The sequence below is a fragment of the Chlamydotis macqueenii genome, chromosome 14 (assembly GCF_036417535.1).
Source record: "Chlamydotis macqueenii isolate bChlMac1 chromosome 14, bChlMac1.mat, whole genome shotgun sequence".
NCBI classification, from domain to species: Eukaryota; Metazoa; Chordata; class Aves; order Otidiformes; family Otididae; genus Chlamydotis; species Chlamydotis macqueenii.
The window spans coordinates 20,752,711-20,775,583 of NC_141569.1; the positions used below are offsets into that span (position 1 = coordinate 20,752,711).

A 22,873-nucleotide genomic window follows, 5' to 3' on the forward strand; every position below is an offset into this window, starting at 1 on the left:
TTTCACAGTTGTTTTTTTTTTTTTTTACTTGTAGACTGTGTTTTGTCTTTACAATAGCTTTGAGTTACAGCAATGAGGGCTTATTAACTTTTTACAATAGAATGCTTGGCTTATGCAGGATTTGCAGCAGAAGCCCCAGTGTTTTAACATCTTTCCACCTGAAAGATGACACTTCAAGCCCTAATTATGTGCACAGAACTCTCTTCTGTTGTATGACTCTTAACTAGTATGACACAAAGCTTGTCTGGAAAATGTACTCAGAGTCTTTCTTTTACAGGTCCTTACAGTGTCCAAGGCCAAAGAGTTAAGGTTTACCAACCAGAGGATGAAAATAGCTGGCTATGTGGTATTGTGAGCCATCAAGACCCAGTAACTCGTCTTATGGAGGTGTCTGTGACTGAGGTAAAAATATGAAGCACTGCTTTGGTGTTCCTAAAATACAGTGCCTCAATATCTCGTGGAGAATGACAGCTTCGCCAAAACTTGTGCATTTAATTCTTTATTTGCTTTAAAAGATGAGTAATTATCCATGTTGTGATTCACATAATATTTTTTTTTCTATTATGATGACTTCCCATAATAAATGATGATACATAGCCCACCTCTATAAATAAAGCTATAAGAATTTATTTGGAAATGAGTGCGATATGAAAAAATACTGGAAGTAGCTTTCTGGATGGGAGAGCGTGCTGACGTATAGAAAGCTACCTTCTGCATCTGTTATGCTGTGGTCTTCCTATGCTTTCTTTCAGCTTCTATCAGGCTGTAAAAGTTGGTTTGAAATAAGTGTAGCATAGAAGATGAAGTCTTAGTCTAAACAAAATTGATTGAAGTATTTTAGCTTAGGCTGTTTCCTTTTGCCCTGTTCCTATTCAGTAAGGCCAGTAAGTGTTGTAAACAGAACAGAAAATCTGTGCACTGCTAGAGTTATCTGGTTTGTGTTATATTATTCTGTGGTCTGACAGGTAGTTCACTCTTGCCAGCAGCCTGCTCCTAATGACTTCCTTTTTCCTGAGCAACTAGGAACAGGTCTGTGGTGCTGTGTGTAAATTACTGTAGCAGCAGCACTCTTCTCAGGTGTTTTGGGGTCCTGTCCCATGTCCTACGCCCTCCACCCCATAGCCTTTTCCATGTGCAGAAAAAGATGTGTGCAGAATCAATGCACTTAGTGTGCCTGGTAAGTCCTGTGTACACATGCAGTAATCCTGTGCTGTGACTACTAGATGTATTTCTGATGCACAGGAAAAAAGTACACTGTCTATGGTGAATAAGTATAGTACTTTGGAGAGGCATTGAAATTGTGGGGTATATGCTTTCAGCAGATATAGGCCAGGAAGCACCCAACGTACTGTGTTTCTACTGTGAAATAAAAAGGTAACCTCCAAGCACAGTTACAGAGATTGAGGATTCATAGCTCCTTTTGGGGAGACACTGATGAGGATAGTTAACATAAATTGATCTGCTTCCTTCCAGTAGTCTTTTCTACATCTAGCAGAGTAAATGTGCAGAAGACTAAAGCAGTACTAAATCAAATTTAAGAGCAGCTGCGTTTAATGCAACGAATGTCTCTAGAGATGCTCAGTAGAACGAATATACAAGGAAACAGTGGTAGGGATCAAATCTGAAAGTTTTGAAGTGGAGAAGGAGCAAAAGGATAGAAGGTAAACTGGAAGGCTGTAGTATTATTAAGGAAGTGGGATAGAAGGAAAAGGCGAATGGAAGGGAGACTGCAGAGTAATACTATGTTTAAGGTCTCTTATGTTGATACTATATACTCTGAATTAAAAACTAACCTCCTCTTTTCTTCCTCCTACCTCCTCAATATCAATCTGCATGAAAATTAAGAGTGGTGAAATAAAGTCGGTGGATCCTCGACTGATTCATGTGGTAATGGATAAGACTTCTCCAAGCGAGGTACTACAACAATTCAGGTCTCATATGCAGTGTGAAACTACATAAAGATTTGGATATTAAAAAATCTCAACCATGGAAACAACTGAAAACTGATATTGTGTTCACTGTGGGCTTTTGATAATGTAAATGGAAGAGGAAAATCTTTACCACCTTGAGAGATAGTCATAGCTTTCTTTAAACAATCTTCTCTTTTCATTTAGGCCTGTTTTACTAAGTTCAGCATGAATCTTGCTGGGGAGGTTCAATAATCACAGTTATTGTACTCTGTGCCCGCTGCCTTTTTCTAATGTGCTCTGTGCTTTTTCAAAGAACTTTTTAGGCATTTCTGAAAATTATCATCTGACTTCTCTGAAGCAGGGTTTGGTATGCTTGTGGCATTTAATTGCCTCAGTTGAGAAGTCCATGGTCATAGAATCATAGAATGGTTTGGGTTGAAAGGGACCTTAAAGATCATCTAGTTTCAACCTCCCTGCCCTGGGCAGGGACATCTTTCAGCAGACCATGTTGCTCAGAACCCCATCCAGTCTGGCCTTGAACACTTCCAGGGATGGGGAATCCACAACTTCTCTGGGCAACCTGAGATAACAAATGATATGTTATCATTTGATGCTATCAAATGATAACATTTGAATCTATGTTTTTTACCCTAGGCTAAACGGCAAGCTATCTCCTGTAGTTAAATATTGTAGGCTTTGGGTAGCGGACAGAAAGCGTGCTCTGCAAAAGAACTGTGGGGACTAGACTTGTGGCAAAAATTAATGTGCAAATAGATTTCAAACATTAGCAGGAACTATGTTGGAATATGGCCATGTTGCATGTTTCCCAAAGTCTGCTGTGATGTGGTACGTTCTACTGCAAAGTAACTCAACTCAGAATCTTATTGTGAAGATCCTGTTCTAGTACAAAAAAAGACAAGATTGCATTTATGCTTGTGTTCTGTGTTCGCGTAGTATCTTTTCTCAGATGTCTCAATTTGTGATTAAATCTTCCTAAGCTTAAGAGAAGTGTAATGTATTCTTTTCTTTGAACAGGTATACAGATTGTTCTGTTTAGTGATTGCATGGATTTGTCTGTTATAGGGAGGGGCCCTAAAAGCAGCTAAATCTTCTAAAGGGAAAAAGAAGAAGGAAAGTCTGGAGGGAAAGGATGGACGGAGGAGGAAAAGTGCTTCAGATTCTGGGTGTGATCCTGCGACAAAGAAGCTAAAGGAGAGGGGTGAGGTGGATAGCAATGGTAGTGATGGAGGTGAGGCAAGCAGAGGTCCTTGGAAAGGAGGCTCCAATAGCGAAACAGGACTGGATCCAAGGGCCAAACAGTTGCCTTCATTCATTCCTCAGATTAATCGCAATATTCGCTTTGCCACTTACACCAAAGAGAATGGCCGAACACTAGTAGTACAAGATGAGCCAGCTGGTGGTGACACACCGTTGCCTTTCACTCCATTTTCCTCTGTGGCGGGACAAGCATTGCTAGTTGGATCTGGATGTAAAGAGGCAGGAAAATCACTGGAACAAGTTGGCCAAGGCACAGTGACTTCTGCAGCTGCAGTTACTACAACTGCTTTGACGCCGACAACTGTGAGAATCTCTGATACCAGTTTGCCAGCTGTTACTGGACAGGAGAAACCGAAAACAGGCCGATCACAAGCCCAGGGAGAGGTGAGTAGCTCATGATCCAGCATGTTCAAGAGACATACATATTTGCAACAGATGTTCTGAAACATGTTCCTGTTACAAAGTGTGTCCATGGAACTGAGAAAACTCCTTTTTCTCTGATGAATCTCTCCCCTCACAAAGGGAACTTCTGTTATCTGATCTAAGAAAGAACTCAAAAGAAAACTGGTATTTGGTGGAGGAGTTGCAGGAGACAGCTTTTTAGCACTCTTATCTTTATTCGCCCTTGATCTGAGAAATGCAACCTTAAAGTCACTTTAAGCACTGCACTTAAAAGACCTAATTTTGGTGTATCATAAGGAAGATAACCTACTTAATACATCTTGCTTTTATATAAACAAATATGCATGAGGATGTGCACTGAGCTGAACATTTAAGTTTCTGGGTTTGGTTTTTTTTTTTTTTAAAATAAAACAATGAGGCTGCATTTATAGGACCTTTTATAGATGCGCAACTTGTCTCTTACAGCTATGATATCTCTGTAGCAGAAAAAAAAGGCCAGTCACATTGTATACTGTCTAGGGCTGAAAAAAAAAATAATTAAAACATTTGAGATAGATACCTTTAAAATAAATTTGAATAAAGAGCTCAGTCTGGAAGCAGCTTGAAGACCTTTTAGTTATGTCTTGGTTTTCAAGGGGAACACTGGAAAAGTAGAAGGGAAACTCTGTTAAAAACAAAATAGAAGACTTTTAAAGTAATCAAGTGAAGGCTTGTAAAAACAAAACAAAGTCAAAACCCCATCTCAGTAAGTACAGCAAAAATTAAGAAACTCGTAGTCTACTGTATTAAAAAAGTGAAGAAAATGGGAGATACATTAGAGAGTCGAAGGTGATTGCCAGGATGTTAAATGGATTACTTTCATCCCTGTCTTTTGTGTTGGCTAATGGAATGGGGGGAAAGACAAGATGTTTACCTTGGGAGAAGGATTCGTAGATGGTAAGGTGAAAAGAAGAAATAGGATTGTAGACGACAGGAGTGTTACATAATTCAATTGTCGTATAACAATATAACCTACTTTCTCTTCCACACGCATACACCCCCTCCTCACACACCCCCCAAAAAACAACCCCAAAAATAAGAAGAAAGTTCAGAGTTGGAAGCAACTACAAATTTTGTAGGTGAATGGTCAAAATTCAAGGAAGACCTTTAATTGTACTGAGAAATTTTGGTACCACCTCTCCTTCCCTCTCTCTCCCCAGTCCTAAATCACTTGTTTTAAATCATTATTAATAATCTGGCTTCAGATTTTGCAAGCAGACCACTAGTCCATTTCAAACTGTGTTTTCCTTGAGGGAGGGAATCTGAGGTAAATCAGTAAGAGTGTTGTAGGTAGTTCATGTCTGTTATTGCTTCAGACTGTCCAGTTTATCATAGTGTGATTTGGTCCTTGAGATTACTTAATAAGCTCAGTTTGCATTCGTATTCATATACTTTTTAAAACTGTTAGAACTCAGTTTGTGAAAATTACTTTGGATTTAAAAATAAATACCTGAAATTCTAACATCTGGAAAAACTGTCATGAGGGACATGAATATGTTGTTAAAGTTATTACAGCTGAAGATTGATAACAAGAAACAAGCTAAACATTAGTTTGCAGTGTAGTAGGTGTGCAGTGACACTAATGACCAGTAAGATGTATTGTGCAGAGGCTGTGCTTGTTAACATGGCCTTGGAGTAAAAGTGTGTTAATCATGAGTATTCCTCAGGAGAAGATTTCTGAGTGGAAACCCAAAGAAAAGAAATAGAACTGCTGAGTTAGTTGCAGAATACAATCAGTTACAGTAGGACTGTGAGAACGAGAATATCTGAGTAAGTATAAATTGAGAAGAGAGCAAGTGAATTTTCCATATCACAGTTGTGGGTCTAGTAGAAATCTGCAAGTCAGAAAACTTTCCAGTATTTGAAGATCATAAAAAATTAAGCCCTTTGTACTTAACTTCTACTTAGTAATCCCCTGGAAGGCACTACATCATAGGTATCTGTCTACCTGTCAGCAAATGTGGCTTTCTGTGACCAGAACAGTTTGTTCACTAACTGCTAGAGGGCTTTCTTTCTTTCTTTGTTTAACTAAATTTGCAAACTAAGTTAATTATTTCAAGGGTGCTGGTTAAGTAGGAAAAGCTTATCAGGATGATCTTGGGGGAGGGTGAAAGAGGGGAGATTGTTGAAAAGCAGTTTCAGTGAAGGTTCCCTGCTTGCTGATTTGAATTAAAACAATCAGCAATTTAAATAACTTGCTTTTCTGTCAATTAGGTCACTTTGTATTGTGTCTCAATTCTGTCCTAAAGCGTGATAAGACATTAAGTGTTCCTTTTCTCCATGTGTCTTTAGTATGTAACGGACACCATTAGCTCATTAGTTTCAATAGCTTGTAGGTAGGAAGAGTTAATCTAGCAGAATCTTTAAAGAAGTTTATCCATTGTAAATAATTCTACTGGAAGTTTTAGGACAGGTGGATATGTAGAACGCTAATTGTACCGTTAGGTGAACCAAACTATTGCTGAATCAAACAGGAATCCTGTAATAGGCTAATGCTTTTTAATTTTGTTTCAGAATTCCCGAAATTCACTTTTGGCTGCTTCTGGATTTGGAGTCTCTCTCCCAAGCGCTTCCCAGTCCTTGGTGTTTGGGGGTGGAAGAAGCCAATCAAATGGAGTGGTGACTCCAGAAAGCAAGCCTTCTGGATTTCCTTTTGGTTGTAGTACTGGACAAGAGGCTCAGAAAGATTCTGATCTGTCCAAGAACTTGTTTTTTCAATGCATGTCCCAAAATCTACCTTCCAGTAACTACTTCACAGTCATTTCAGAGAGCTTGAATGAAGATGCCTCTAGTCGGGACTCATTCAAACAGTGTACAGAGAGTGGGGGTGCTGGGATCTGTAAAGGTAAAACTGTTTCAGTGGACACTAAACCAGGAGCCCAGTCTGGCAGTTCTGTGGAGCGGAAGCTGCCTGTGGAATCTATGCCTACCCTTACTCCAGCCTTTTCACAAAGTCTTTTGAATACTCGCCCTCCAGATAGTCATGAAAACCTATTTTTACAGCCCCCAAAACTATCAAGAGAGGAGCCCTCAAACCCTTTCCTGGCATTTGCTGAGAAAGCAGAACTTAGTCCTTTCAGTGGCTTTGCATCTTCATCTCAGACAGGTGTTTCTACTCCCTCTACACTTGTGGGTCATAAGGCCAGTTCTAGCTGGCCGGAATCACTCACCTCTACAGACTCTTCTCTAGCTAAGAAGAAGACCTTGTTTATAACAACTGACTCCACAAAGATGATCTCCAGTATTCCTGGTTCAACAGTTGCTGCTTGTGTTCAGAGCCCTTCTGTAGGGAACGGCCGTTCCAGCTCACCAACCAGCAACCTGACACAGCCTATTGAGATGCCCACCCTTTCCTCCAGCCCAACAGAAGAAAAGCCAGCTGTTGGGCCTGGGCAGCAGGACAATCCTCTTCTGAAAACTTTTTCTAATGTGTTTGGCAGACATCCACCCGGCTTTTTCTCTTCACAGGCAGAGTTTCCACAGGAGAACAAAGCCCCTTTTGAAGCTGTGAAAAGATTCTCTCTAGATGAGCGGAGCTTGACATCCAAACAGGACTCGGACTCCAGTACCAATAGTGACCTGTCAGATTTGAGTGATTCTGAAGACCAGCTGCAGGCCAAGGCTTGTATGAAGGGAATCCCAGACCACTTGATGGCAAAACTAGGCCCCAATGCAGAGCGCAATGCTGAATTACTGCTGGGGAAAGGAAAAGGGAAGCAAGCCCCAAAGGGTCGGCCTCGCACAGCTCCCCTAAAAGGTGATGACTTGAATGTAGGGTGTCTTTGAAGCACAAGGAGGTGGGATACTGGGCTATCTTGTGTGTGATGAACTATGTGAAATAACCAAAGGCGTAAACCTCGTTCATACTCAGCACACAGGATACTTGCAAGGCTAAAGGTTAATGCTTTGTGTATGTGAATTAACATGTTCACTTTAAGAAATGTTTAAGCCTATATTTGTGAGGACAGAAGTGTGGTATGCTGCAGGCTTGAACACTCTTATTGCTTTTTGCATGCATATAAGCATACACATCTCTGAAAATACGTTTATTGGGGCCAGTATCCTTTTGCTGTTGCAGTTAACTAATGGATTTTTACTTCTACTTTGCCTCACCCAGTTGGCCAGTCTGTGCTGAAAGATATAAGTAAGGTGAGGAAGCTGAAGCAGTCAGGTGAGCCTTTTCTCCAGGATGGCTCTTGCATCAATGTAGCTCCACATCTGCACAAGTGCCGGGAGTGCCGTCTGGAGCGGTACCGCAAATTTAAGGAGCAAGAACAAGATGACTCAACTGTGGCATGTCGCTTCTTCCATTTCCGGAGGTGCTTAAATTCCTTCCTTCATACATAGTCTATGTGCAGAGCTTGGGTACAATAATGAAGATTTTGAGTGTCTTGCATTTCCCTGCATCACCTGACTGGAGTTCCCTCACTGTGGTGTGAAGAGCTGCTGTTGGAAGATACAGCTATGTGATACTAAGTGAGCCTCCAGGTCCAGCCTCAGGAGACTGAGTTTGCTTTATTGGGTAGAATTTTACTGCTGAATAGCAGTTTGTATGCAATAACTGTTCTCTCCCCCTTTCATAAGGAGTTCACAAGAGAAAGAAAGTTTTAATTCGGTCAACAAGTAACTAAACATTGCTAGCATAAGGCTAATGTTTGACTAGGTTTTGTTGAGTACATAACTGATTTTTAGGAGTAGAACATTGCCTCTGTCTTCTCTCTGTGTCATGTGCACATCTTACAGTTCTCTGACCTATCATGCTTCTCTTCATCTTTCTTAACTGCCTATTCTAGCAAGTGCTATGCATCTTTTTCCAAAAAGATGTTTGTTCACTTTCTGGCATTTAAAGGATGAAGTGATTTTTCAGTATGTGCTGCCCATCCAGTCAGGATTATAGCTACTTCTCTTCCTGAACCTGTTAAAAATTAATCTGGCATTGAGGTTAAAGACAGGATCAGTTTTGCTCGAAAATGAAATTGTGTTTAATATTGACAGGAGATGTTCAGGGTTCTGTAACTTGTGTTGTTACACCTTTTATCATGCAAAGATTAGTAGGGTCAACAGCTACTGATAAAAACAGTTGTGACTTGTCTCTATGGAGAGCAGTGGCAAGAATAATAGGTACAATAAGGATTTTTGTATGTCTTGTCATGTGAACTATTAGAGCAGTTGCCAAGTGCTAGCAGCCCTGGCCAGAACTGAAATACTGGTTTCCCAAAAGTTGGGAAATAACTTTCTCCTGAGTTAAAATAGAGAATGAGAACCACGCATAATTTTACAAGCTGCATCTTGCAGCAGCCCAAATAAATTGAATTTTGTCATCATGTATAGAGAAATGTGACTTACTAAGCTGTAGCAATTTCCCGTGTGTAGAATTTCCCGTATCTGGAATTTCCCATCAACAGTTACTGAGACCTGGAGATTCATTCTAGTGGGTTTTACAGCCATTCCCTTTGTCTACCTTATTCTCTGTGTTATTTGGATTTGTGTTATTTGGATTTGCATAATAACTGTACTGTCTGTACAGTATAGCACTCTTGTGCAAGCCTTTTTTCCTCTTTCTGGGTTTATATTCTGACATAGATGGCATTATAAGTTAGTGAAAGGTGATTGAGCAGCTTCTCAGTTACTCCATCCTGTTTTCTGCAGGCTGGTATTTACCCGGAAAGGTATTCTACGAGTAGAGGGTTTCTTGAACCCACAACAGAGTGACCCTGATGCCATGAGCCTGTGGATTCCTTCCTCTTCCCCTGCAGAGGGGATCGATCTGGAAACTTCCAAATATATCCTGGCCAATGTTGGGGACCAGTTCTGCCAGCTTGTTATGTCAGAGAAGGAGGCAATGATGATGGTGGAGCCACATCGTAAGCTGGGCTTTTGATGTGTTTTTGTCCATGTTCTCTGTGTAATGTGTGTACAATGCAGTGGAATATAGTTGAAGGTGTAATATAATTTCTTGATAAATGCTTCTCCTTTTCTTACAAAGAGAAGGCTATATTCACTTCTTTGGGGTGTGTGTAATTGTGGGACCAGCATTTGGGATTTTTTATTTTGGACCAGTGCAACATTACTACCAGGGAAGTTAGTAGTAACTTTCCCAGACGTCATTAAATTATTTTTCAATAAATAAATGCAGAAATCAGCTGACCCATGCTCCTAAGAAAATAGAAGTAAGTCCAGAATGCTTATCACACTGACCAGCTATGCTTTAATGAGCAGCTTTTCTTACATATTGGTATGCTGTTATGCTCTAGGGACATCACGTAAAAGCTCAGGGTTTTCTAGGGAGGGAGCAGTGCCTGTGTTCAGCCTGCAAGGGCTCAGCTGAGCAAGTAGTTGCCAGTGTTGCTACTGTCCCACAAGAAGAGTGGGTTTAGAAAAAATTTTCTAAAGGTATCCAGTTCAGCCTATCATGTGGATCGCTCTGACTATCTGATTTTTCCCTTTTGCTTCTGGAATGTACAAGGACAGCCATTTGTAGAGGACTTCCCCTTCCTCAGCAAATGTGTTGGTTTAGAATCCAAAGAGTTGACAGGCATCTGATTAGTAAAACTAAATATGTGTTCTTTATATTTTTATAAGTTCATGTTATTTGTTCATAAAACTAGCAGAAGTTTCATAATTTTGCTGTAAGTTCCATAAGTGCTCCTTGAAATTCAGTTACTACAGAACTCTGTAAGGTGCTCTGTTTCCTTGTAGTTTGTGCATTTTGGGACTTGACCTTACCCGCTCTTAGAAATGGGAATTTTAATATTGTTACAAGACTAGAGACTCAAAGAATATGTCTCTGTATGTAAAAAGTGTATGTTTCTATACTCTGCCCTCAAGTCGTGTTTCTGTAAATTGTTTCTTTATCAATGTTACTGTGATATTCTCAAATTAGGTGGGAGAAATGCAAAATGTCAAAGCAGTAATTCCTAATGTTCCTTCTCTTTATAGAGAAAGTAGCATGGAAGCGAGCAGTACGTGGTGTGAGGGAAATGTGTGATGTATGTGAGACAACACTCTTCAATATTCATTGGGTTTGTCGCAAGTGTGGTTTTGGGGTTTGTCTGGACTGTTACCGGCTGAGGAAGAATCGTCCACGTAGTGGTGAGTACTGGATTTTTTTCCTCCCTACTGTAATCTTAGAACTGGCTGGCTTTCAGTGGGGATAGTTTCTAGGAAGTTGCTGAAGGTTTTGTGGGAGAGTTAGTGAGTATCAGCCTGGGAGGCTGGAGGTTTGGAACTTCGGTGCTACTATCTTATATGCTGCTATTCCATTTTTCATTTCCTTAGATACCCGTGTTTTATCTATTTGGTTAGAATTTGATTATTAAAATTACAGCATCGGCAGGCATAGCCAGTGTATTGAGACAGACGACTATATAGTTCTGTCTTTTTTTCAGAAAGTATAAAAGAAAAAGTAAATAATATCTTAACAGTTTGGAATCATCACAAGATGAACTAGTAAAGAGACGTTGCAGAGAACTCCTTTCTGTAATGAGGAGTTAGACTGGAAAGTTTTCTCTTTTTTTTTTTCTTTTTTTTTTTCTTTTTTTTTTTTTTGATTCCTTGATGCACTAGGGTTTGTAATTCACAAAAAAAGTTCATTGTTTGATTTCTAGCAAATGGAGGCACAGTGTCATTACAGAAGTGAATATCTGTTTGCTTTTTTGTGTATTTTATTATATTGAGACAGCTTTGGTAGTGTGGGTGCTGACAATGGACAATATTACGTGCAAGGCTATTAGTGACGGTTACATTATTATATCGAGCAGATGTACAAAATACTGGATGTTAAGAAGTGTGAGTACTGCTGTCTGTTCATTATGATAAATGTGCCAGAGAATACTGAATTAATTATGAAAACAATGGGCTTTTTAAAATAGATAAAAAGTCATGTATTTTTGTGTCATTGTTGTGGGTTAATCCCAGTAGGCAGCTAAGCACCACATAGCCACTTACTCATTCCCCCAAGGCACTAGCACTGGGTAAAGAGGAAGAGAAGAGTAAAAGCGGGAAAACATGTGGGACAAGATGAAAATTGTTTAATAAGCAAAGGAGAAGTAGAAAAAGAGAAGAAGAAAACAAAACAAAGCAAGTGATGCAAAGGCAGTCGCTCCCTACCTCCCACGGGTAGACTGTTGCGCAGCAGTTTCCCAAGCAAAAGATGGCTAGCCTGCTTAAACTCCCTCCTCTCTGTTTCTATGGCTGAGTGTGACGTTGTATGTCATGGAACATCCCTTTGCTTAGTTTGGGTCATCCACCTGGTGGTATTCTGTCCCAACCTCTTGTGCACCCCCAGTCTGTTTGCTAGGTGGGGCTGGGTAGAGTGAGAAATAGAGAAGACTTGGACACTGTGCAAACACTGTTCAGCAATAGCTAAAACATTAGTGTGTTACTAGCATTGTTTTGGTCACAAGTCTAAAACACAGCACCGCATGAGCTGCTATGAATTAAATTAACTCCATCCCAGCCAGACTCAGTATAATAATGAAGCCTATGAAATTTCTGCCAGAATACACCAGAAGAGAGCACGACAATCTTTAAAATGTGGTTCTGCAGGGTACAGTGCAAATAGTTGAAAGTAAGTAGAATAGAGTTCCTTGTATCTGACACTTGCACATGTTTGGAAAAAGCATTTGAGACTGAATATATCACTGACAGATTGTAGTATAAAGATGTCCATGATTCAAGGGCAATAGTCTCTTAAACTCCTTTTCTTCTGACATCAAGGAAATAAATGTTATAATCTTACCTATGCCAGGTAAAAATGAAGAGGTATCCTGGGCATATGAGAAGTTTTTACTCACTGGTTTACAGAGGAGGGTCAGCACTGAAAAGACTGCTATTTTACAATGTGAAATGGTAGTGGAGCGGAGGTGTCTATATATGTGGCTTACCAACGATGTCTTCCTAAAAACAGTGTTGTAATTATGGTTTGTTAATCAAGTCTGGAATTTTGGAATGGACCAAAATGTAGAATTGAAGCATTACTTAAATACAATTACTTGCCTGAAGAGGCTTCTGAACTTTGTGCTGTAGAAACAACCTATGCAGATACTAGGTCTAAAGGACTCTAAAATGAAGTTTTATATGATCCTTCTCATATTCTACCTCACACACCCTTCCCACTCACCTTCCTTTTTAAAGGAAGAGAATGACATACAGTTTATGCAGCTACATGTTGGTAGGCCAAACTTGGTTTAAAATCTGAAGAATTATGAATTTGTCAGACTACTCTTGAAACTATTAATTTGCTGCTTGTTAGCTTTGTAGGTAGATACACTGACAGGAGAGCTTAGTTTCCTCTTCCTGGAACTGATCAGCAGATACTTTTTATTGAAAAAGCTTGGGAGATGATGACAAGAAAAATATAGTATTACTCTATAACTTAGGAAAGCATAATGAGAACAAGACTATGATATTTAAAAATTGAGGCTAGAAACCAAGATTTTTAGGTGATTGAAAATAACAAGCTACTAGAGATGAAGGAAAAATGACTGTGGTAGTTTTATAATCTGAAGAGGCAAAGAAGTTGCTCTAAGTCCTGTTTCCTGTTCTAATAGTCTGTATTTATAATTTGTTTCTGAGATCACCAGGTTAATCTCCTGCACTGTAAAGAATCTAAAGAAACAATATTGATGCAGAAACACTCTGTGTTGTAAAGTTTTAGTGAGTTTTCTACAAAATTTTACTTTTTTTTTGGTGTCTTTATTCCAGAGGCAGAGGAGATTGGTGATGAGGAAGTCTTCTCGTGGCTGAAATGTGCAAAGGGTCAGTCTCATGAACCAGAGAATCTTATGCCAACACAGATCATTCCCGGTACAGGTAATGCTTGAAACCTGAATGGAAAAATTCCAAATTTTGTCTCAATTCTGAGCAAGCAAGTGGAAAAAATACTAAGATGGTTGGTGTTCCAGCTGATACCTTTTCTAGCATGGATTTAGAGTATTGCACTTGCTACAGTGGAAGGGTTGAAGGGAAAGTAACCCAAGTAAGATCAAGCTGTGGGTTTGAAGTGAACACCCTTCTAATGCTAGTTGTGACTTCTTGTGCCTGGCTGTTTTTAGTTGTATCAGTAGATTTGGTTAACTTGCAAGAAAGTTTTTTGTGTGTGTGTGTGGTTTGTTTTTTTTCCTTTCTCTTTTCTCTTGGAGGGAGGGTAAGTAAATGATCAATGCTGACCATTTACTTGGCTGTTTACATAACTGGTCCTAAAGATCGGAGAATCATAAGATGATAAAGAGACCTTTAAGGATCACCTAGTCCAACCCCTCTGCCATGGACCAGGACATCTTTCACTAGATCAAGTTGCTCAGAGCCCCATCCAACCTGGCTTTGAACACTTCCAGGGAGGAGGCACCCACAGCTTCTCTGGGTAACCTGTTCCAGTGCCTCACCACCCTCATTGTAAAAAGTTTCTTCTTTATGTCCAACCTAAACCTACACTCTTTCAGTTTAAAATGGTTGCCCCTTGCCTGTGACTACAGGCCCTGGTAAAAAGTCTCTCTCTGTCTTGCTTATGATCCCTGTTTATATATTGAAAGGCCACAATAAGATCTCCTTGGAACCTTCTCCAGGCTGAATCATGCGAACAGTCTCAGCCTTTCTTCACAGGAGAGGTGTTCCAGCCCTCTCATCATTTTTGTGGCCCTCCTCTGGACCTGCTCTGACAGTTCCACATCTGTCTTGTACTGGGCAGCCCAGAGCTGGACACAGGACTCCAGGTGGGGTGGGGTGGAGTAGAGTTGAGTAGAGAAAAGGGGAAGAATTACCTCTCTTGACCTACTGGCCATGCTTCTTTTTATGCAGCCTAGGATACAATATGGCTTTCAGGGCTGCAAGCGCACATGACTGGCTCATCTCCAAGTTTTCATCCACCAGTGTCTCCAAGTCCTTTTCTGCAAGGCTGCTCTCAGTCCATTCATCCCCCAGTCTGTATTGATACTGGGGATTGTCCCAGCCCTTGTGAGGGACCTGGCCTTGTTGAACTTCATGGGATTCATGTGGGCCCTGTTCAGCTCTGTTCAGCTTCTTTGTCCCCGAGTAGTTTCCCACGGGGTCCCACACACAAATTCCTTAAGCAAATGAAAGTTTGCTCTCCTAAAATTCAGCATCCTGACTCTACCCTTCACCTGGCCCATGTCCCTCAAGATTGTGAATTCCACCAAAGCATAGAATCATAGAATAGGTTGTGTTGGAAGGGACTTTGAAAGGTCATCCAGTCCTACCCTCCTGCAAGGAGGAGGGACATCCCCAACTAGATCAGGTTGCTCAGAGCCTCATCCAGCCTGGCCTTGAACGTTTCCACGATCACTGCAGCTCAGGCTGCCTCCAATCTTGACATCTCTTATTAGTTCTTATGTGGTGATGACCAACAGGTCCAGTAATGCTTCTCCTCTAGTTGGGTTGTGTCTCCTGGATTAACAAATTATCCTCAACCCACTCTAAACATCTTGACTGCTTACAGCATGCTGTGATCAAGGTGATTGAATTTCACCATCAGGATCAGAGCCTGTGAGCCTGATGCTTCCTGTAGTTGAAGTAAAAACACTTTGTCAACAGGCTCCCCTTGGTCGGGCGACATGTGGTAAACATCAACAGAGACGTTTAATTTGTTGGCCCTAATTTTTACCCATAAGCTCTCAATCTGTTCGTCGCTGTTTTTCAAAGACAGGTCTGTGCAGTCAATCCATTCTTTTACATACCAACACCCTCTTGGTGCTCCAGCTGTGCAATTCATCCCATCATGTTTCAGCTCTAACAATTAGATCATAGCTTTCTAGTTGCACAATGAATTTCAGCTTCTCCTGCTTTATTACCCATGCTACATGCATTGGTATATAGAGGCACTTCAGCTGGGCTGTCAACCTTTTCACCTCTTGAGAGAAACATGGCCAAATTCCTTTGAGGCATTTCACAGGTGTTTCCCTATTGGTTCCTAATACATCAGCAGCCCCTGGCTCTTCTCTGTTGCTCAAATCTCCATCCTGTTCCCCTACTAAACCTAGTTTAAAGCTCTCCATATAAGTCTGGCCAACTTATTGTCAAAGACTCTTTTGCCCTGCATGGGCAGGTGAATCCCATCGGCTTCCAAGAGACCTGGCTTTTCAAATGTAGCTTTGTGATCATAGAATCCAGAACCTTGAGTATGGCACACACCACACCGCCAGGCATTCACGTGTTCAATTCGTTACCTCCTTCCTCTTACTAGGAGGACAGAGGAGAGCACCACCCATACTCCCCATAGTTTTAGCATTGCTTCAAAGGCTATATAGTCTCTAGATGATTCAAAGTTGCCTCGTTGCAGTATCGTTGAACCCTACATCAAATAGTAGGAGCAGATGATAATAATCTGTAGGATTTGCCAGGCTTGACAGCCTCTCAGTGACACCACAAAGCTAGCGTTAGCACACTTCTCCACACTATTCGGACACAAGTGTCTTATTATAGATAGTGATTTTAAAGATACTTGTCAATACTGAAAAAACCCCACCTCTCTGAATATATGTTACAGTCAAGGCCTCTTCGTTTTTTTTTTTTTTTTTTTAAGATTTATTTAAATGTGATACTAAAGATTTTAACTTTATTTCCAGCGCTTTACAATATTGGAGACATGGTTCATGCAGCGCGAGGCAAATGGGGCATTAAAGCCAATTGTCCATGTATTAACCGGCAGAACAAATCAGTATTGAGACCAGCTGTCACTAATGGAATATCACAGGTATGTAATTTGAGGGTGAAATTACCTTGTTTGACATTACATTTTTAAGATATATTAAAATGTTAGATCCTTTAAACTAACCTATTGTGAAACAAACTTTTTTTTCCATGTGTATTCTGAGTGCTTTAGCTTAGCAAAAATCTTGTGGGACATTTTTTGGGGATGTGTGCTGTAACTGTTACTTACCAAATGGATATTTGGCTAACATTCTCATGCAGAAGTTGAGTAGGAAGCCATTCATATTGATGCTGTATCTTAAAACAAACCACTATGAATAGCTTGCAACACGTGCTTTTATTTTGTTACGGTTCCTGAATGTTATGCTGAATCTAGAGCAGTTCTGTTACTGTTCACACAAAAGGTCCTTCTGTAAAGAAAGAAATCAGAAAGCCTGGGCTTATGTTAAAGGATGGCATGGTAAGAATTCACACCACAGTGCAAGGTCTAATGTACGTAGAGAAGAAGCTCCTCTACTCTGCTGCTACATAAGCATAAAGCAACTCTACTGTGCATGTAAAGCAAATGAACAAACAAAACCAACGAACAATACCCAATGCACCGGATAACTAAAATGTCTCCCAAGTTGAACTCTTCCCTTTATTCAGCATTTAGCAATTGTTTATGTTTTTGTTTTAGCTTCCCACTGTAAATCCTAGTGCATCAGTCTCTGGAAACGAGAGTACCTTTTCCACTGGAGCAGGGACAGCAGGAGTGGGGCAACTAGAAATGGACACTGTTCCAAAATCTGAAGCAACTGATAGTAGGACAGAAGAATCTGCCAAACCAGAGACGTTATCAACCAATAACACTGGTGAAATAAAGACTAACAGATTGCTTTGTCCAGAAACAGCTCCATCGTCGGCCTTACACTGGCTTGCAGATTTAGCAACGCAAAAAGCAAAAGAGGAAACAAAAGGTGAGCAGAAGACGCCCTCTGGGGTGTGAATTAAAAGATAAATGACAACGTACTGCTTGGTTGCTATTCTTTGTGAGAGAACCTAGCCCTAAACAGAAAAGAACATGGTCATTTTTCTGCCTTTGCCTCTTAGAACCAGTTTTATTTCACAGGCTTAGGAATACGCAGAGCTGAGAAGATGATACAGCTGAAGAGAAAAATACTGTCTTGTCACTCTCAGTTTATTTCAGTGCCAGTCCTTGTATTTATTTTCTAAGTAATAAGCAGGCGGTATCCTGATGTAAAATGATAGTAATTAATTTCAGATGCAGCTTTTGTCACTTTATAACTATTGAAGTAAATGAAGTTGTTTTATGTGCTATGTGAAGGGTGCATTTCCAAAGAATTGGGAGAGTAGAGTCCAGTCAGAGGGTCAGATGAAAGCTTAGAACTTCTTTAATACTCAGTACTTTGTGATTCTAAATATGAAGTAACTCTTTACAGAATACACCTCCCAGTTGTCAGAGGTAGCATGACTAACACAGGATTTATTCCTGTCCGTCTGTCTAGCAGGAACTACTTTATATGTCTGTGTTAAATGTTGATTGCTCTTTCATTAGTTTTGCAGGGCTTAGTCACTGTAATATTTTGACTACAGTTAAAATTTGGAATATTTAATATTGAAACATAAATACAGAAAGTCAAGGAAATGGTTTTTTTAATTAAGTCAGTTTCAAAGTTGTAGTTTCTTGTATATCAGATACTTTCAGATCAGATCTGTGCTATTCAAAACCGTAACAGCATACTAAGGGTAAAATCTGTCTGAAGTATGTGATGTCTTTGATTCTCTTTGAGATGCCTTATTCACTATTGCAGTGATAATTACCACAAGATTCTGACAATATCCTATTTAATGCAAGAGCAAATAATTTCAGAGAACTTTGTGATCATTAGAACGTTGACTTTTTTCTTTTTTTCGTTATTTTTTTTCCAATGTTGATATTTATCTTGCAGAATCAGGATCACTGAGGTCAGTGCTTAGTAAAGAATCCCATTCACCCTTTGGATTGGATTCCTTCAACGCCAGTACAAAGGTTTCCCCACTAACCCCAAAGCTGTTTAATAGCCTCTTGTTGGGCCCAGTGACATCTAGCAACAAAGCTGAAGGCTCCAGCCTCAGAGATCTGCTACACACAGGGCCAGGAAAGCTTCCTCAGGTCCCATTAGACACAGGAGTCCCCTTTCCTCCGGTCTTTTCTGCAGCTTCTACGGTAAATAATTTTGTATTCCTTCAATGATAACTGTTCTAGGGAAGAATTTCATAATGATCTAACAATTTTCATCTAAATGTTTTTGTATTATCTTATTCTTAAATGTTGAAACAAATGGAGTATCTCACTGAAACTCACCACTCCACAAAGTTGTAGAGATTTTTGATGCTAATTGTTAGCTTGTGGTTTGGTTTACTACAGCTGTGGAAAAGCTATTCCTTGCCAGAGACTAAGAAAGTGAGTTAAATATAGCCTTTCAATTTTTTAATTCATAGAATCTTTAAGTTTGAAAAAGACCTCCAAGATCAAGTCCAACCATCAATCTAACACCACCATGCTTACTAAACCATGTCCTGAAGTGCCACATCTACGTGTTCTTTGAACGCCTCCAGGGATGGTGACTCCACCACTTCCTTGAGCAGCCTGTTCCAGTGCCTGACCGCTCTTTCAGTAACAAAGTGTTTCCTAACATCCAACGTAAACCTCCCCTGCCCCCTTTCTCTTGTCCTATCACAAGTTATTTGGGAGAAAAGGCCAACACCCCCCTCCCTACAACCTCCTTTCAGGCAGTTGTAGAGAGCAGTGAGGTTTCCCCTCAGCCTTCTCTTCTTCAGAGTAAACAATCCCAGTTCCCTCAGCTGCTCCTCATAATTCTTGTTCTCCAGACGCCTCACCAGCTTCGTTGCCCTTCTCTGGATGTGCTCCAGCACCTCAACATCCTTCTTGTAGTGAGGGGCCCGGAACTGAACACAGCATTTGAAGTGCAGCCTCACCAGTGCTGAGTACAGGAGCATGATCACTTCCCTTATTATTATTATTAATTGATAATCAGCATCCCTATAAAAGCTCACTTTAGATTCCACATCTTTAAAAAGATTGTAAAAGCACACCACAAAGACAAAAACCTATCAGCAAACCAGTTCCTTAAAAGAAAAGTATGTGTACTTGAAAAGCATTTAAGATAGAATATTAATTAAAAAATTAAGGTGAGAAAGATAGATTATGTGGAATTTATCAAGGCTTAGCTCTTCTTGGAGAATACTTTCTCCATAAGCTTAGGCAGATAGAACGAGAAAGATGAAGTGGCTTGTCTCACAGCAGAGGGTTTTTTTTTTCCACCGTATGAGGCTGGAAGGATGGAACCTTAATAATAGTTCATTTTGTTTGGTTTTGGTAGAAGGAACTGCATGGCTGTACAGGAAAATATGTCGCTGCTACAGGAAAATGAATCTAGTAATACTTCCACCCCTCTCATCACTGAGTACAGGCAAAGAAACTGTGATCACTTGTTTTAAAGCAAGTTATTCCTTCAAGGCTTGAGAGGGCCTGTCTCACCTTGTATCCCTGTCCCCGCAACTCTATGCGTTCTCTCACCACATTGAATCAGATCTACTGTGTACTGTCTTTTTTCACTTTCTTGACTTCCGGTCTTCACAGAGTAATTTAGATTTAAAGAACTTGTGGGGAACTCTGGTCCAACCCCCAATTTGAATTCCTGGATGCTTCACATAGAAAGTATATGAACAAAACGTACCTGAGAAACAACAGTTGTGTTGGTCAAATTGAGATAAGTAATAGATTTCTGCTCATGAGGAGAATCATCTTGGTATTTCTGGAGCATTGATGTTTTGTTGTGAAAAGCAGTTAGCATTGACTGTTATAGTTAAACAGCATACTATCTATTTCATGACCTCTAGAGAGTCAGTGTGAAGGTCCCTTTTTTAGACAATGATGTTATTTCTATCTAGTCTTACTTGCATAAGACAAGCTGTAGAAAACTAATATAATCCCAGGCAGCAGTACAGGCTGGGGTCTGACTAGCAGGGGCGTAGACCTTCTGAAAGGAGCCCAGGGTCGTGGTGAACAGCAAGCTGAACATTGCATCCTTGCAGCTGTGAAGACAGACTATCCTGGGCTGCATCAGGAAGCATACAGCTGGAGCACATCAAGGAATGTGATTATTCCACTCAGCTTTTGTTAGGCCACACTTGGAACACTGTTTCCAGGTTTAGTCTCCCCAGTTGAAGAATGACACTTAAAAATTAGAGGGGGTTCAGTGGAAGGCCTTCAAGAATGAGTAAAACATTGGAGAGCTTGACACACAAAGAAAGGTTGAAGAAGCTGGTTCTCTTCATCCTAGAGAAGAGAGTGCTTTGGGAATCTGGTCAATCTTATAATATGTAAAAAGTAGTTGTAGAGAATATGGAGGTACAGGGCAAGAGGCAATGGACACAGGTTGCTTCAGGGGAAATTCTATCTGGATATAAGAAAAAATTCTCACTTTACATTCAAGCAGTGGAATGGGCTGCCCAGAGGAGTGATGTAATCTCCTTCCCTGAGAAGTTAAGGTTTGGCTTGACCCAGCCCAGGGTAACTTAACTTGATTTCAACAGAAAGTTATACCAAATGATTACTAGATCTTCCTTCTGACCTAAACTCTTCTGTAATTCCATGAATATTTTTTACTGCATGAATGTCTTCAGTTATGAATAGTGTTATGCTTTAGATTGATAGCTCTGCATGTGGTAAATTTTCTGTCTATTGAACTTTCATTTTAAAGAAGATGGCAAAATTGTTCCAGTAATAGTTTTTTGCTGTTACTGTTCACTCAGCTTCCAGTCCCTGTTTTGGTTTTTTGTTTTGTTTTGGTCTCTTTTTCTGGTGAGGGTGCGGGCTGGCTGGTTGGTTTTTTTTTTTTTTTGTGAGAATGAGCAGCTTTTTGCTGCTAGAGATCTGTCACACTCCTGCATCCTCCCATAGATGTCTTGTGAATAGTAACCCAGGTAGTGATTAATCTCCTGTTGAATATATGAAATATATTCAGTGTTTTAAGTATCTTACTATAGGCAAGGCCTATAGGCAGGCTTCTTCTTTCTTTTTTAACATTAAGAACACAATTTAAGATTGTATTGTTAGTTTCTTCTGAATTTTAAACATCTCTTGAGGAGTTTTAAACGTCCGTTGAGGAGCATGGATGCCACAACCAGAGAGGCTGTTTACTAATGGTTCTGTTAACATTGTATGTACAGGAAGCACTTTCTCCTCTCTGTCTGTCAGTGTTTACTTAATGCTCCTGTATTCCTCAGCTTAACTTGTGCCAGGGTTGAATTCACTTTCTTAGTAATGGAATGAGGAAAATGGGGAAATAGAGTTGAGATATTAATGAAGTTAAGAAAAATATGAACCATTTTACTACTAAGGTAGCAGAGTTTAGGTCGCTTAAGTTTTCTATTCCATGATTGTTTGCTGTAATATTTTTCTAGATAGTCTGTAGCAGGTTATTTTTAAGTTTTACTATTATAAAACAGGGCCATAGCTGTTTCTGTTCTTACTGGACACATGCCTGACTCCAACCTGATTTGTTTACTGTTGCCTGTTTTTCTGACAGAAAGATGTCTGTGACTAAAATCTGAATGAGAGCAGATACACATTAATATGTATGCTGTTGCAAGACTAAACTTACCTCTGTATTTATGTCTTCTAGGGGGCCAAAGGTAAAGCGAGCCTGCCTAACTTCTTAGACCATATCATTGCTTCTGTGGTGGAAAATAAGAAGACGTCTGATGCTGCAAAACGAACTAGTAATTTAGCTGACACACAGAGAGAGGTGAAGGAAATGGTTATGGGCTTAAATGTGCTGGATCCACACACTTCCCACTCTTGGCTGTGTGATGGTAGACTCCTTTGCCTTCATGATCCTAGCAACAAAAACAACTGGAAGATCTTCAGGGAGTGCTGGAAACAAGGCCAGGTGGGTGTTGACAAATAGCCAACCCTTACGGCTTATAAGTGTCCGGAAATTTTAATCTGTACCTTGGTTATTGACAAAGCCATTCCAACTTTGGGCAGTTGCTCCTTAGTGAATATGATGAATGAAGATTTCTACTGTAGCGCTATAAACAGGGGACACAGCGGCCCTATGAACTCCATGCGGTACTGACTTAAACCCATGTGCCCTTGTACATTGAGCTTTTCTCAGCTTACCAGTATTAGGGTGTTTGCTGTGACAGCCTTTTTAGTTGTGGTGTGGTTTGTGCTGAATCTGCTCTACTACAGCCCAGTAGTGAATCCACTATGATTTCCTGCATGCATCCTAGCATCTACTCCATACTTGATGCTTTACAGACTCTGGGAAAGGTTCATTCCTTCCAGCTGTAGCATACACAAGAATAAAAGTGCTGCATGCAGTAATTTCTGCTGAATTTCTGCTGAAATTTTTGAGGTTACTTGATGCAGTGTGTCATCCTGAGCCTACAGCTCATGTGAACCCAAGTATTGTTTTGAACTCAGCATCTCATGTATTGAGCACTCTCCTGGATTGTCTGAGGGGTCATCAGCTGGACCTTAGACCTGCAGCGAGCGTGGCGGC

The 22,873-nt window shown here is 40.3% G+C and overlaps 1 protein-coding gene across 4 annotated transcripts in view; it reads left to right on the plus strand.

Moving 5' to 3' along the window:
• Positions 1–22,873, plus strand: part of KDM3B (lysine demethylase 3B) — a 69,604-nt gene that overhangs the window by 25,709 nt on the left and 21,022 nt on the right. For 3 of the 4 annotated variants that reach the window (XM_086758603.1, XM_086758607.1, XM_086758604.1), the window contains exons 5-16: positions 278–402; positions 1,846–1,914; positions 2,994–3,572; positions 6,144–7,386; positions 7,747–7,948; positions 9,279–9,493; positions 10,569–10,721; positions 13,335–13,442; positions 16,211–16,338; positions 16,975–17,254; positions 18,248–18,504; positions 21,989–22,255. In XM_086758603.1, coding sequence (XP_086614729.1) covers positions 278–402; positions 1,846–1,914; positions 2,994–3,572; positions 6,144–7,386; positions 7,747–7,948; positions 9,279–9,493; positions 10,569–10,721; positions 13,335–13,442; positions 16,211–16,338; positions 16,975–17,254; positions 18,248–18,504; positions 21,989–22,255 — 3,626 coding nt within the window. Of the gene's footprint in view, positions 1–277; positions 403–1,058; positions 1,178–1,845; positions 1,915–2,993; positions 3,573–6,143; positions 7,387–7,746; positions 7,949–9,278; positions 9,494–10,568; positions 10,722–13,334; positions 13,443–16,210; positions 16,339–16,974; positions 17,255–18,247; positions 18,505–21,988; positions 22,256–22,873 lie in introns of those variants that run through there. The other variant, XM_086758606.1, reaches the window with a different exon arrangement.